We start from the raw sequence: 14,960 nt of genomic DNA on the forward strand, positions 1-14,960 counted from the left end.
CTCCAGGTGTTCATGGGAATAACTTACGTCTGTTTACTGTGAAGCACCGTCGCCATGGCGACTGGGAGATGATGACGGAATCCTCGTTTCTGGGGGAGCAATTTCTTTAAAATGACTTGATGCCAAAAAATACACTTTCTAAAAAAGAATGTCCCTAAATGATCCCAAATCACAATAAGTCATCCTCTGGGGAGCATGAATGTCAGCATATATCAAACAAAATATTTTGACCTCACAGCATCGTCAGGAAAATTATTAATGAATGCTTTTGTCATGTTGAGACTTTCCTCTTAACATTACTGCTACTGGTGCCAGTAAGGTTCATCTTCTGGGGACCATGAACACCAACCATCTGTCTAGTTTATAGCCCTTTAGATATTTAACTCCGGATCGAAAGCAAAACTATCAAACCAACAATCACCCCCCCTACAGAATAAGAGCATTAATAATGTAAGTAAAACGGTTTTATTGTCAAATAAAAGTGGAAAAAATATAGAAACAGAAGAATCCATACAGAAGCGATCATGAGGTACGACTCTATTCACTGTTTGATGGAGCGGCGCTCCACAAACGTCCCGCCTTGAGTCCTTTCTGTTGAACAATGAAAACACAAACCAGCAACAAACTGAATGTAAAACATTGAGAAAGACGTTTCTCCATATTAAAACTACGTGTGAACACCAGGAGTCCTGCAGGTCGTTGGCACAAAGAAAGTCCGGCGTTCCTTCGCCTTCTGAAGTCAACGTTTATGGTTGGACAGTTTGACCTTGAGCTGCTTTGTGTCCATTTACAACATTTAAGACAGTGAATATCAGACAGAAGACGTTAACAAACTACTTTAAAGAGGTGGAACTGTAAGGTCATCCTGCATACTGACTTTAAATCTAAATATTTTTGCATACAGACAAATGTTAGTACCCTAACCCACACAAAGAGATACAGAAATCACTCCTACATCCTATGGCGAATCATATTTACATCCATATTAAAACATCTTTCCTTCATTTGTTCTTCTTTGTCCCAATGGATGAGCCCGAAGGTCGAAACACACTCATCACGATGTAAACAGCGACATGTGTCACCCTAAAGTTGTGTCACACCTACAAAATCACCCGCGCAGAGCTAACGTTAGCTTACTGGCCTGTGTCCTGATTTACTGAGGATCATCCTGTCAGATTGGATGACGGAGCTAACGGCGTGCTAACTGCCAGATAGCCAGTGATTGATCTGTTGTATGGCCTCTTTTTTATAAATTCAGACTATCAATAAATTGTTTTATGGGCTTTCGCAGATTTTTCAACTTTGATGTCGGCCATTGCCTGACGATTCTGTTTTTTGTAAAGGTTAATGTTTAGCATTTAATGTTCAAATTTCACATTTTTGTTGAGTCTGGTATAAAATAACTTTTTACTGGGGAATTTCCAATTTAAAATGGCATCAACGTTTTTTCAAGCTCTGGGCTGTAAAATGAATCTGTATTTTTCCGACGTCAAAGCCAGTTGACATCAAAGCTGGAAGTTGATAGTTAAGTTGATGTAACTTAAAACACACCCACATCACTAACTGGCAGCTAGCAAAGCCAAAAAATGTTAGCAATGGCCTCGCCTCCCACAGTAGGTCACTTCCTGTGAGTGGCAGCAAACCGCCGCTCAACATACCCGACACTGGGATCGCGGCCCACCAAAGGGCCTGAACAGAGCTTTGAGTATCTGTGATGAAGCAAACTGTTGCTGTGTGCTGTGGCATCTCTAAATCAGCATCAAAATGTAACTCTACAAATACCTTAAACCTTTTGAATGACCGTTTCTTCGGTGTAAAAGATGAGTCTTTTATTCCCCAGGAAAAGTTGGAAGTTATTCCTCAAAGGAATATCTCGATACGGGTGGTCGGGTCTCCGCCTAATGAGTCTCCGAGGTCAAACAGCTGGTCCAGGTTGACGCTGGAGCTACACAGGAAGTCATGGCGGCTTGGCTCCTCCTCCTCTGGCCAGGGGGCCTCCAGGAAGGCTGTGGGGAGTAAGGGTTCCTCATCCGGTACGCCACTCCTTTGGGCCTCCACCAACACTTGGATGTCCACTGACTCGGTGGCAGCGTCAACAGGACCGACGTGGGCCCCTCTCACTGCCAGGTCGTCCTCTTTGAAGATGGGACTCAGAGACTCCCCTCCTTCCAAAGTGAGCTCCCCGCTGAGGGCCGAGTCCAGCAGAGCGTCCCAGTCAAAGTCCCCTTTCAGAGGTCCCACCTCCTTGGGTTCGTCCACGGAGAGCAGTGGGGAGCTGCAATGCCGAGGGACTTTGGCGGCGTTGTGTCGGGAGCCCAGCTTCCTCTTGTGCCCACTCCGCCCCCGGACCACCGGCCAGGACCCCAGCATGGTACCTTCGGCTAAATGGGGGTCCCAGTTCTGGTCAGCACCGGTTGCTTCTTCAAACTCTCGCAGGAGCTGCTGCGACTCTGGGTTGACGGCCAGGCTGCGGTGGTCTCCCGTGGGGCTGCAGGGACTCCTGGACTGGGACTGGACGTTGATTCGGAGCCGGTTCTGAAGGGCCGGGTTGATCTGGACCGGAAGCATTTGTCTCTTCTTTTGGGCGCCGCTCAGGAGTCGCTCGGCGTACACCGGGTCAATCCTCCAGAAGCCACCCTTCCCCGGCTCGTCCTTCTGGCGGGGGACCTTGATGAAGCACTTGTTGAGGGACAGGTTGTGTCGGATGGAGTTCTGGAAGCAGAACATCGAAAACTTGTCATGGAAAGAAAGACTGATCGTGAAACGAAGGTATAGCCTAGCATACAGGTACTTTTTCTTTGGATTTAGGCTCTACCAGGAGCTGTTGCCCCCACCTGAGTCAGTCTGGGTCTGTGAATCATGACCTTGGGTTAGCATTAACCTGACATAGCAACCATCCGACGCGTCAAGGGGTTAACGTGTTCAGCATGTTTCATTTGCGATGTGTTTGCGCTGTTTGGCGAGGTCGTCGGTCGTCGTTTCACTATTTCATGAAGACAAACACTCGACGAGTCGGTTCAGTGCCGGTCGGACGCCAATGGGACAAAAACATACGACAAACAAGCTTCTGAAAGGAGGTGACAAAGTCGGAGCTTTATGGCCGTGAGGCTACAGGATCATTATAGCTGGAGGCCGTAACCATGGTGACACGTGTTGACGTCATTTGTTCCAGTTAGTTTAGGGTTAATCATCTCTGACTCTTTTCTTAATGAGGACAGAATATTGTTTTACCCCAACAGTCGGTTCTAGAAGGTTGTGGGTTCGAGTCCCACAGACGACAACATGATTCCTGTCTGTAGCCTCTTTTTCACGGTGATGCCCCTGTCTGTTCAAGGCGGGGCAGTTCCGCCTTTATTACCCCACCATCCTTTAGGAAACTCTGGAGGCGTAATAAGGGGGTTGGGGGTCATTGTTCTTCTGAGGGGGGTAACAGCATCCAATAATAGGAATGAGCTGGGAGGTGGCAGGAGGGGCGGGACAGGAAACTCTGGTTAGCGATGACCGCTAGCACTAGCTTGCATTTGGGGTAATCCAGCTACTTGTTTCCAGTCCTGTAGAGATGCTAAGCTAACAAGCTAATTGATATTGCTTCACCAGAGGCAGAATGTCCAGAGGGTCAAGTGTACTGTACCCCCCCAGCATTCATCCAGCTGCCCCCCCCCCCCCCCCACTGGCATCAAATTGGAGCAGTGACCCCACGACCTTTGTTAAATATTATCTGCCCCATGTTCTGCTCAGAAATAACAAAACACCTTGAGACGTCTGGCCGCGAGGCGGGGTGGGGTGGGGATGTGGTGGTGGGGTTGGGGGTGTGTGGTGGTGGGGTTGGGGGGGGGCAAGAGTCAGGTACGCCGCCGGCGGCTCTGACAATCATTATCCTGTAAAATTAAATTGTTCCTTAAATTCCTGGGCTTTCAGGGGAATTTGAAACCTCACCTGTTACCCCCACCCACCTGTTACCCTCACCTGTTACCCCCACCCACCTGTTACCCTCACCTATTACCCCCCACCCACCTGTTACCCACACCCACCTGTTACCCTCACCTGTTACCCCCACCCACCTGTTACCCTCACCTGTTACCCCCACCCACCTGTTACCCACACCCACCTGTTACCCTCACCTACCTGTTACCCCCACCCACCTGTTACCCTCACCTGTTACCCTCACCCACCTGTTACCTTCACCCACCTGTTACCCCCACCCACCTGTTACCTTCACCCACCTGTTACCCCCACCCACCTGTTACCCCCACCCACCTGTTACCCTCACCTGTTACCCCCACCCACCTGTTCCCCTCACCCACCTGTTACCCCCACCCACCTGTTACCCCCACCTAAATTCCACACAGTAAATCCACGATGAATCTTTTTTCTGTATATTTACAGGAAATTGTGCCATAAATCCTAAACTTTTTTTGGTTTTTTTGGTTTTTCTAACAGTTTTCCACTTTATATCTAAACAAATAATATATTACATACATGTTACATTTATTATATATTCTAAATACAATAAGAGTTTAACCCTAGAAATAAATTTGTTACTATGAAAAATAACAAAGAGATTTAAAAATTTTAAAACATTTAAAAATAAAGATTTGAGAAAGATCCTGGTTTTAGTAATAAAAATAATAATAATAATAATAAGTTATTTTATTATTATTATTATTATTATTATTATTATTATTTTATTATTATTATTTTATTATTATTATTATTATTATTATTATTATTATTATTTTGTTATAACAGTTTATTATTATTATTATTATTATTATTAATAAAGTCTGATGTTGAACTTTAATTAAATTAAAACAGCTGTGCCAGTTTAGAAACTCATTTCCAACCAATGAGTTGTTGGGAGTCGCATGTCCTGCGTGTGTGTGTGTGTGTGTGTGTGTGTGTGTGTGTGTGTGTGTGTGTGTGTGTGTGTGTGTGTGTGTGTGTGTGTGTGTGTGTGTGTGTGTGTGTGTGTGTGTGTGTGTGTGTGTGTGTGTGTGCCTACATGCCACGTGGGGTCAGCGTGTCTGTAGAAGCAGTAGTTGTCGGTGATCCACTTGTAGATGCTGGAGAGGGTCATCTTGCTCTTCTTGCTCGCCTTCATCGCCATGCAGATGAGGGTCGCGTACGAATACGGAGGCTTGATGTGCGCGTTGGTCTTGTAGTCCACGTCATCGGGGCAGTGGCCGTGGGCCACGATGCCGGGGAAGGGCTGCATGCGGCTGTAGGCCGCCGCGGTGGGCTTCCCGGGGGTCAGGGGCATCCCGATGGAGGCGGGGTCCCCGGCCAGAGGGGACGCGGGGGCGTCGGAGCCCAGCGGCTGGTGTCCGAACAGGTGGTGCCGCTGGTGGGACTGGTGCGGCACGTTGGCGTCCAGGATGGAGAACTCCTGCAGCCACTGCAGACTGGTCAGGCTGTCGTCCAGGCTGACGTCACTGCCGGTGCCGCTGCCGGTGCCGGTGCCGCTGCCGGTGCCGGTGCCCTGGAGGTCCCGCTGCTCCACCTGGGCGGCGGCGGTCACCACCTCCTCCTCCAGCCCCACCGAGCCTTCAGGCCAGGGGTCGGTGCAGCTCAGAGACAGCATGGTTCGCTCCAACACCTCTCCTTCCTCCTCCTCCTCCTCCTCTTCCTCCTCCTCCTCTTCCTCCTCCTCCTCTTCCTCCTCCTCCTCTTCCTCCTCCTCCTCTTCCTCCTCCTCCTCTTCCTCCTCCTCCTCTTCCTCCTCCTCCTCTTCCTCCTCCTCCTCCTGCCAGCGCCTGACAGGATAGAAAATATACACCCAACTTCAGCAAAGTGCGAACGAGCAGGACAATGATGGCCCCCATTTGAAAACAGAGGCTCAGTGTGTGCGTAAAGACCCTCAGATCTAAATCAAACTGTCACCTGGGTGTCCGACCGGTGGGAACATTCGGGAATACTTCACTCCACTAAACCCATTTAAGTCCTTGTCCCAGAACATTCCAGAAAATCTGGTGCGCACTTGACGCAGGAAAGAGCGCGTCAACGTGAGCTTCTGCTGTTCTTTATCCCTCATAACTTCATTAAATCGTTTAATAAAATTTAAATAAAAAAATACTATCACTCATAGATGTGTTACTATAATTTAGGTGGAAGGAGTTTTGTCATCTCTTAGGGAATTACGTGTTTTTTTCCACGCGTAAAATCCGCGTTCAAACATGAAGGATTTTGTTTAATTTGTCTAGAAATGAACTGATAATTTCAATAATAATTTAATTCCATTATATGAAAACGTAAATAGAATGTACCTATTATTTTCCAACATATTTATATGTGAAGATTTTTCATCCTCCTGAAACATAACTGCGTGCGTAAAATCCGCATTTCACGCATCAGGGATTTGGATTAATTTGATCAAACAAACAAACAAACAAATAAACAGCGGATTATTTCACTTTATTTTAATGCCCTTATATAAAATTATCTTTCTAGTGATTTATTTTATGAAGCACCTATTTGTGAGTACTTCAAGGCTCCTGGAGCTCAGGTGGATTCCGGGAATAAACGATGTGGAATAAACTCACCTTGCGTTTGCGGATGAGTGGAGATGGCGCAAACCAGCGGCGCTGTGGATCCTGTTTTAACGCACCTGCTGTCTGCTGCGGACAAAGAGAGGCGGATTCGTGCGGACGGTGTCGGTCTCTTCTCGGGTCGGGTGTCAGCGGGCTGCGGGACCCGTCGGGGAGGCCGTTTAATACCTGGAGCAGGAGGTTTGTCCGGCAACCATAGAAACGGGACGCCCCCCTGTAAACAGCTTCCCGCGCCTCCATTGGCCTCCCGGTTTCTATAGCGCTTCATTTTTAATCACTCTCGGGTCAACTGTGTCTGCTGGAGTGTGGGTTCTCAAACTGAGGCCCGGGGACCCACCAGAGGACGCGATGAGCTCGGATTCTGTCCAAATTAACTTGAGACCTGTCGAGTGGGTCTGGTTGTGTTTTAAACAGAACTTTTGTTCGTGTTTGGATCCAACGTGTTCAAACAAAAACAGGAAACATCGCTAAAGTTCTGGGCAACTTCGACTTCAGGGCACAATCACCTCAGGTGAGTGTCCTGCTGCCAGAACCAGAACTTCATGGAACGGTTTCCTGTGAAAACTCGGTCCTGATCCACTCACCTCCAAGAGACAGTTCAGAGTCAAAAGTTTCTGGAGTCTGACAGTAAAACACCTGAAGGAGAATAAAACACCTAGAAAAATAAAACACCTAAAGAAGACTAAAACACCTGAATCAGACAGACAGATCCTCCTGACGTCAGACATTTCCTTAGCCCCATCCAGACTGTGACCCTGCGTTTTGACTTCCTAGAGGGGGCGCGTGTGAAGGAATGTGGAGGGAGGACAACAGACAGAGAACAAAAGGTGGAGCGTTCTGTTGGAGGAACAGAACTGACGCAGTAAAACCACGTCTTCAACCGTCCCTGCGCTAAAAGGGTTAAAGACACAGGCTTTCCTCTCAGGTGTGGACAAACACCCATAATGCACAGCTGCTCAGGAAGTGACAGGCGGACGTCCGGCACCAAAAGAACTAACATCAACCTAGACAAAAAAAAAACAATCCAGATTTTTAAATGTAAACACACAAAAGTATAGAATAATCATTGTGCAATTTACTCCGGGATTATTAAAGTATCTATCTATCTAGTTTTTCCTGCTTCCCGTCACCTCCTGCAGAGGTCAGAGGTCAGAGCCAGAGCTTCCAACCGTAGTGACCTCACCCAGCTGAGGGGCGGGGCCTGCGTGGGGCTCAGGGGGATTAGAGACAGACGTCAGCTGGTGGACTTGACTGACAGGCGATCAGGAGGAGGATGAAGAGTCGCAGCATGCTGTTGACACCGGAGATGATGGTTTTGTCAGCGCTGTGATGTAATACCATCTTTGGACAGGTGAGGGCGCCACAGCCCGTTTAATAACGTCACCAGCGGAAGAAGTCAAACATGTTTTTCTTTCAATACAAGAAGTGTTTAACAAAAATCATCCAACAAACAGGCAATATAATAAAAGAACATTACAGACATTTAAGCAAATTAGAAGTGGTATAAACATTTATACTTTGTGTTCAGTGAACTCAATTAGTTCTATACTGTACATCCCACTGCATCATTAGAGAAATGAACGCTAATTATATTTACATTTATGAATGTAACACTTAGAAAAAGAATTTCTGTTTCCTAAAAAAAGCAAAATACTTTTTCACATTCCGACAGCAGCTTCGGAAGCCGAAGAAGCCGGTAAGACCACTCGTCCGTCAGAACGTCGGCTCTGCAGCGCCCCCCTCTGGTTAGCTGAGGAAATGATTTGCATGTTTGCAATGAAATCTATCAACTCTAGCTAGAAATCTAATTGTTAAATGTGTGTTAATCACATAATGCTGTGTGAAATGAATGTCATAAAGGTAAAAATGAACAAGTTTGATGAAGTGACCTGAGTTTACCCTACATGGATCTGCAATTTTCTCATTTTATTAGTTCATAAAGAGACAACTAATACTTTAGATGGGCTGAACAAGCAGCTGTAACCTATCAATACTTCCTCTGAACATTCACCGATCAATAGATCTCTGTTTGTCAATTGTTGCTCTGGATTAAATGTATAAGCATACATTGTGTCTGGTTACCCAGTGAGGTATTTGTACTGAAGGATCTGAGTACTTCCTGCTGCAGGCGTCACATGTCACGTGGGTGGGCGGAGTCAGAAGATCGACATTCCGTGGTTTAAAAAACAAGACCTTCTGGGAAGTGGTTTGATATGGAGGAATCCATGTTAATGATTCACTTCACAGTAAATGTGACGGGTTAACCTTTGACCCCCTAATTCTTAAGTTAAATTAAAAAAATAGATAGATGTAAACTGACACTAAGGACCCCCACTAAGTGTCCCACAGTGCATCCCCAGTGCGTCCCAGGCCCCCCTCGTCTATCCCTTCAGTGAGGGATAGATATCCGGATGAAAATCAATTTATGAATCAATATCTTGAAATCTTTATGGAATCTTGACGCTCCTGGATTTTATTGTTCAGTAGCTCCCTGCTTCAGTATCAAACACCCTCCAGTGGTACATAATGCGTAGTCTATTCTGAATATTATTACTTTAATATTTGTTATTATTTCGATTTTAGTTTTGCTAATACGTTTAGTTTTTGTCGATCTGACTCTTTTGGATCTCTCAGACCCGGTCCAGAAGTTAAACATCCACAAACATGAAGGCGGGGACGACAGGAACGTGAAATAAATAAATAAATACAAAAATTCGACTCGTGTATTTTTAGAAAAGTCTCTTTTTCCTTTAAAGTAGTTGCAACGACTCAGATGTGATTCATCCTGCAACTTCTTCTCTTTCTATCTCAATCTTCTTTTCCTTTCGTCTTTTCCCTTCAGGGGTCGCCACAGCGAAACACTTGCATCCATCTAACCTTAAATCCCGCCCACACGCAGCAGCCAATCAGATGTTCGCCTTAAACCATCCAAACCTCAACGTCATGTAACGGACGCGATCGGAGCGTTTGCGGTTTTTGGGGTCCCCCAGTGGGGCGGGGAGCTTCTCTGCGAGTCTGACTTTGCTGGACTCCGCCCGTCGGTGGCGTACCTGTACCCTTAACAAGCGCACACGTAAATTTAAACCCTTCCCTGTGCTAGCCAATCAGCGTTTCCGTAGTACTATCTCGCCGTGGTTCCGTCCAATCAGCTGCCGCCTCCTCTTTGTTGACGCTGACATAAAAATATTATTGTTGGTGCTGGAGCTGCGGAGGAGTCTCAGGGTCTGCGCCAAGCAGGGAGGACCGGGTCCGGAGCTTCACGCCTGTCGATCCAAGCGAACATCCACTCGTTTACCGTGTTTTCGACAGCGGGGAAGCGGCGGAAAGAGGCCACGTCGGTGAATATGGACGAGCTGCGGCACCAGGTCATGATCAACCAGTTTGTTTTGACGGCCGGTTGCGCCGCCGATCAGGCGAAGCAGCTCCTCCAGGCGGCCCACTGGCAGTTCGAGGTGAGTTCGGGTCCGCCGCGTCCCCCCCGGGCGTCCCTCCCGGGTTATCGGGTTGTTTCCTCTTCCGGTTTGTGTACTAACTGGTATCGATCCCTCGCGCCGATTGTTTGTGTCGTCCTCCCTCGCGACCACGCGCTCGTGAGGCTAACTAACAGGAAGCTAAGCTAGCAGCGCTGGGGACGTGTTCGAGTCGATGCCCGCCTTGTTTACATTGTCGACATTGTTAGCAAGCTAATTGTTGTTAGCATAGAGATAGCAGCGCCGCATATGTCCCACTTTAATGTAAACAAAAGACTTTAAAGCGATAAATGACGTCATCACGCCGGACACAGCCTTTGATGTCGTTCGAACAGAAAAATAAACAAAGAAAAAAACAAAACAAAAGAAGAGGAAAAACCAGGAAGCGTTGGAAATCCTGTTTTTTTGTGAACACTAAGTGAGTTAAAACTCAGTTTTGACTTGTTTACATCTAAAACAAACCGACAGAAGTGGAAAAATGTTCATCCGTTTAGTTTAACTTTACTAAACCCCTAAAAACAAAAAAGTTGATTTCATTTTTTTAAACCCAAACGCGTTCATTCTTAATCGGAACACAGCTCATCCTTGTCGTCAGAGATCTCATGTTCATTAGAACATATTTCCTCATGTTCTGGTTCTAACCAGGAAGGAAGTTGATGTGACATCAGAAGGGTCAAAGGTCGAATCTGTTGTGTGTCTGATGGGATCACGAGGTGAAAACCTGTTCAAGCAGATGTTCCGTAGAAACACCTGGAGGCCCTCTGGCGGCTTTCCGTTTCTTGGACGTTCCAGATGGTTCTCCCCCGCCTGCCGGGGCCCGGATCCGTCGGTCCAGCTGGTTCCAGCGTGGGGAGGAGAAGCTCGGCTCGTTCTCCTGCGATCGACTCGTCTTGACTCGCTGAGAAGGTGGAGGAGCGTCCAACGAGTCTGCGTCAGGAGGCGTTTATTTGTCAACGGAGATTTGATCTGCTGATGTTTCGATCACCGATCAATGCTTTCTGTTTCCTGCTGTCCTTTGTGTTTGTTGACCTGCTGCGGTCGTCGTGACGACTCACTAACCTATGCGTCCTGGACAGAAAGAAAGCTTGTGACTGATGGAGCGTAAAGATGATGATGATGATGAACCAGGAAGTTAAATGTTCTGGAGGTTCTATGAGGGTGCGTTGGGTTTATTCAACTGCAGAGGAAGTTGAATGTTTTATTTTTGATTGTTATTGTCTTGTTGATGAATTTGACTGTATGTGTTTACTGTTGACATCCATCCTGTCAGTTGATCATCAACAGTCAGAATGGAGGCGGGTGGCGTCTCACGCTACTGCAGAGGAAATGAAGCGCTTCTTGGTGTCAGTTGTCGGTCGTTTGCATTGACACGTTTTCAGCTGGAGGAAACGAGAGGTGGTGGTAGTGGCGGCGGTGGCGTGACGTGGGCGGGCCGGCCTCGCCGACCCCATCCTGAAACACAAACCGTCGGGAGACAAAGAGCAGCGAGGCGCTTTCACGCTTTGATATGTGTGTCACGTTGTACGGCAGACATTCCTGCACCGCCGCTGCTGTTGTCAAACAACCAGAGGGTGGGGGTGGGGCGGGGGCAGAGCGAGGGGGAGTGAGGGGGGGCACTGCATTCACTGGAAGAAAGAGGCCTCCAGTGAGGAGGAAATGGAGGAGCTGCAAAACAAGATCACGCTCCCAGTCGACACTTCCTGTCCTGTGAGAACAGGGTTTTGGTTCGGAGTCCACGCCGGGACCGTTAGCCGGCTGGTCGAGGGGGGGGGGGGGTCCTGTGAGATTCACAGGAACAGCATAATGGAGATTCAGTCCGGTAACACCACTCATGCTGATGGCTGCAGCTCAGACCCTAAGTTGCCTCTGATTGGCTGCCTTCAGCTGGTCAAACCAGACAGCTGGTTGTATTTTGTCTTCATGTCACCAAACTGTAACAAGGCTTCCGTTCTGGAGACGATTTGCTTAGCGATGTGTGCTAACAGCTAATCCAGACAGTTTGAACTACATGAAACGTGTTGTTAGAGCTGTAGCCACGCCCACAGCAGCTAGCTCCAGTGCCCAGCATGCATCTGTCAAGTCGCCGCATCGCCTGTCGAACGTCCGTCTGAACTCGACTGTTCGTCTCAAACTAAGTCTGAGTCAGATATCTTCTTTTGATCAAACCATCCTGTTTCTCGTTGCTATGGTGACGCCCGCAGTTGGCTGGTGTTGTTGACAGGGCTGTGAGGTCATGATGTTTGTTATTGTTCACAACAACACAAGTAACTGACTCACTTCCACCATGAGCTGACATCAAATGATTTCAGAGGTCTGGAGCCAGGAAGAGGCGGAGCCTGGGCGGAGCTAGGGCAGGTCCAGCCAATAAGAGTCTTTTGTTATACAGATCAGTCAATAGATTTAATTGATTGGATGATCCTCCAATCAATATATTATCCATCAATGGGAAACGTGTGATTTGAGGGTTAGGACTCAGAAAGTTTCATGAATTACTAAAATTTCAAATTAGAAGCAGATTTAAGAAGAAAATAATTCATGTAAATATATTTTATGTTTGGGGTTTTTTTTCAGTTTGTTTATTTCCACTTCCTGGTTGCCCCCCGCCTTTCTCTGTTAAACAGTTAGCTTGAAGCTAATCAGAAAACCAGATAATAGTTTTAGCGCTGTGCTGGTGTTGCGTTCACGGACACACACTTGATGCTGATTGGCTGTCTCTCTCTCTCACTCTGCAGACGGCCTTAAGCTCCTTCTTCCAGGAGGCAAACATCCCCGCCCACCACCAGATGGTAAGTTCATTTAAAGTCACGTGACGGCGCCGAGGTCGGACCTGCCCACCCGCTGGTGTGATCGGGTCACAGGCGCTCAGCTGGTCCTGAACCAGAAGCTGATCACCAGCAGGGGGCGTAATAATCATTAACAAAATTTACCCGGTTCAATAATTCTGGTGCTTTTACTTCCTCATTCCTGGACTTGAACCATTTGATGATGTCATCCAGTTCAGGTGTGAGGCCTGAGACAAACCCTGCCTTAAAACGAAGGAACACGTGTGTGTGTGTGTTCTAAATATAGCGGTTCTGAAGGACCCCACTCTATTTCTGGTTGTCATCGGATCGCCGCTCACAGATCCGAGTTCAGTTTGGTTCTAAGAACCCGGAGCATATTTTAACGGCCGTGTTTACGTTTAAGGATGTCTCCTCTGTTTACAAAAAACAACAACAGCAGTTCCGTTGTTTACTTGTCATCGGTTAGCGGTCGTCGATTTGGGAGGAGCCTGATCAAAGTGTTGTTTTCAATTTTTTTAAATAAAGCATTTAAAATCTCTTTTTCTTCTTGTGCTCCTCAGATGTGCACGCCCAGAAACACCCCGGCCACGCCCCCCAACTTCCCGGACGCCATCACCATGTTCTCCAAGCTGAGGGCGTCGGAAGGCGGCGGCGGCCCCTCCCAGGTGTCGATGGCGTGCTCCCCCCCGACCCCCTCGTCGTCATCGTCGTCGGGGTTCGGCTCCTTCTGGGCCTCCTCGCCCCCCAGCCACCAGCCCGTCTGGCTGCCGCCGTCGTCTCCCACAATGCACCACTACCACCACCACATGCAACAGACTCCTATGTGGCCCCCCGTCTCTCAGGCCAGCGGCTCCCAGCAGCCCCCTGTCGTATCGGCGCTGCACGGCCAGAGATGAGACTGGGCGCCAGGCGGCGAGGGAGGTGCTAGCCAAATGCCGGGGGTGGGGGGGTGGGGGTTTCCCATTGATTTTTTTCTAAACTGACGATGAGGAGGAGACTTTTTCCTCCGTGTCGAGTCAAGCCGATGAAGAACCCAGACAGGCTCCTCATCAGGACCAGGAGCAGGATGGGGGGGGTCGTGTGGCCCCTCCCTCAGAGACTGTCAGGGGCGTCGACCCGACAGGAAGTCCATGCCAGCAGACGAGACGTTTGATCTACAGCCATAAAAGTCCTCCTTCCAGCCAAACGTCTGCTGATCAAACACTTCCTGCTCCTCTGAAGCTCCGCCTCCTGCTCCTCTGAAGCTCCGCCTCCTGCTCTCCTGCAGACAGATTTCCGGTTCTTGTTTGTCCGTTTGAACTGTTTCTTTTGATGGAGGAAATCCATGAGTCTGGCAGCAGCCTGGAGAACTTTTAGCAGAGCTTTTGATTTTGTTTCTTTCTTTGGTTTTTGGGGAAACTTCCAGAGCTGCAGGAAAAGTTGATGAAACTTTCGAGTTCCTGTAGATAAAAATGTTAAAGAAGCAACGGCTCAGTTTGCAATAATTAGGGTCCGGATCTGCAGACGGGGAGCTTCATGTCTCAATCGTTTTTGCACCGAAGCTTCTTTGCTCTCAGTCATCAGGAGGGGTTTGATGGAAACGCCTCCTGTGTCACCTGGCCCCGCCTTCCTCTGCTCTGATTGGACACACAATGTCACTTCTGAACCTTTGGAGCTGCAGATCAGTGCTCTCGGTTTAAGATGCGCCTGTTTGTCGACTTCTAGCCAATCGCAGCATGGGTGGGCGTGGCCAGGTGGATGAACACGCACACGTATCAGATGGAACGCCAGCGCCGTGTCGTCGCCCGTTGAACGCTCAACCACGCCTACCTCCGTCTGTCTGAATGTATCCTCCAATCGCCATTCAGATCCGCCAAACCGCCGTCGGACGGGAATCCCACGTCCTCCTGGTCTCCACACCTGCCCAGGTGTGTCCTCACGTCCCTCCGTTCAACGGCCTCAGAGCGCTGGCGTCCCAATCGCCCTGCATATTCCACAAACCGGGTGATGTTTCTGGAGTCAGAGACGATTGACTTGTTTTCTGTCATTGTTTGAATCCACGGTTCTTTAATTTTGGAGCTTCCTCAAGTTGTTTGTGTTGATTTTCTCCGTTGGGATTTGTATTTATATGTTTAATAAAACGGGACGTGATCCACAACGCTTTGCTTGTTTCTGTCTCAGCG

General features: G+C 48.1%; 2 protein-coding genes across 2 annotated transcripts; one reads left to right on the forward strand and one right to left on the reverse strand.

Annotated features, from left to right (window-relative positions):
* Positions 1-485: 485 nt before the first annotated feature.
* Positions 486-5,606, reverse strand: foxj1a (forkhead box J1a). Its single transcript, XM_068337574.1, has 2 exons — positions 5,003-5,606; positions 486-2,712 (listed from the first exon to the last, which is right to left on the reverse strand). Exons 1-2 carry the CDS (start codon positions 5,579-5,581, stop codon positions 1,861-1,863), a joined length of 1,431 nt encoding a protein of 476 aa, XP_068193675.1. The 5' UTR covers positions 5,582-5,606; the 3' UTR covers positions 486-1,860.
* A 4,127-nt stretch (positions 5,607-9,733) lies between these two features.
* On the forward strand, positions 9,734-14,935 carry ubald2 (UBA-like domain containing 2). The gene is made up of 3 exons (XM_068337618.1): positions 9,734-9,997; positions 12,748-12,801; positions 13,359-14,935. The coding sequence occupies exons 1-3, from the start codon at positions 9,890-9,892 to the stop codon at positions 13,692-13,694; spliced, it is 498 nt and encodes a 165-aa protein (XP_068193719.1). The 5' UTR covers positions 9,734-9,889; the 3' UTR covers positions 13,695-14,935.
* The last annotated feature ends 25 nt before the right edge of the window (positions 14,936-14,960 follow it).

Source organism: Antennarius striatus, chromosome 16 (assembly GCF_040054535.1).
Source record: "Antennarius striatus isolate MH-2024 chromosome 16, ASM4005453v1, whole genome shotgun sequence".
NCBI lineage: Eukaryota > Metazoa > Chordata > Actinopteri > Lophiiformes > Antennariidae > Antennarius > Antennarius striatus.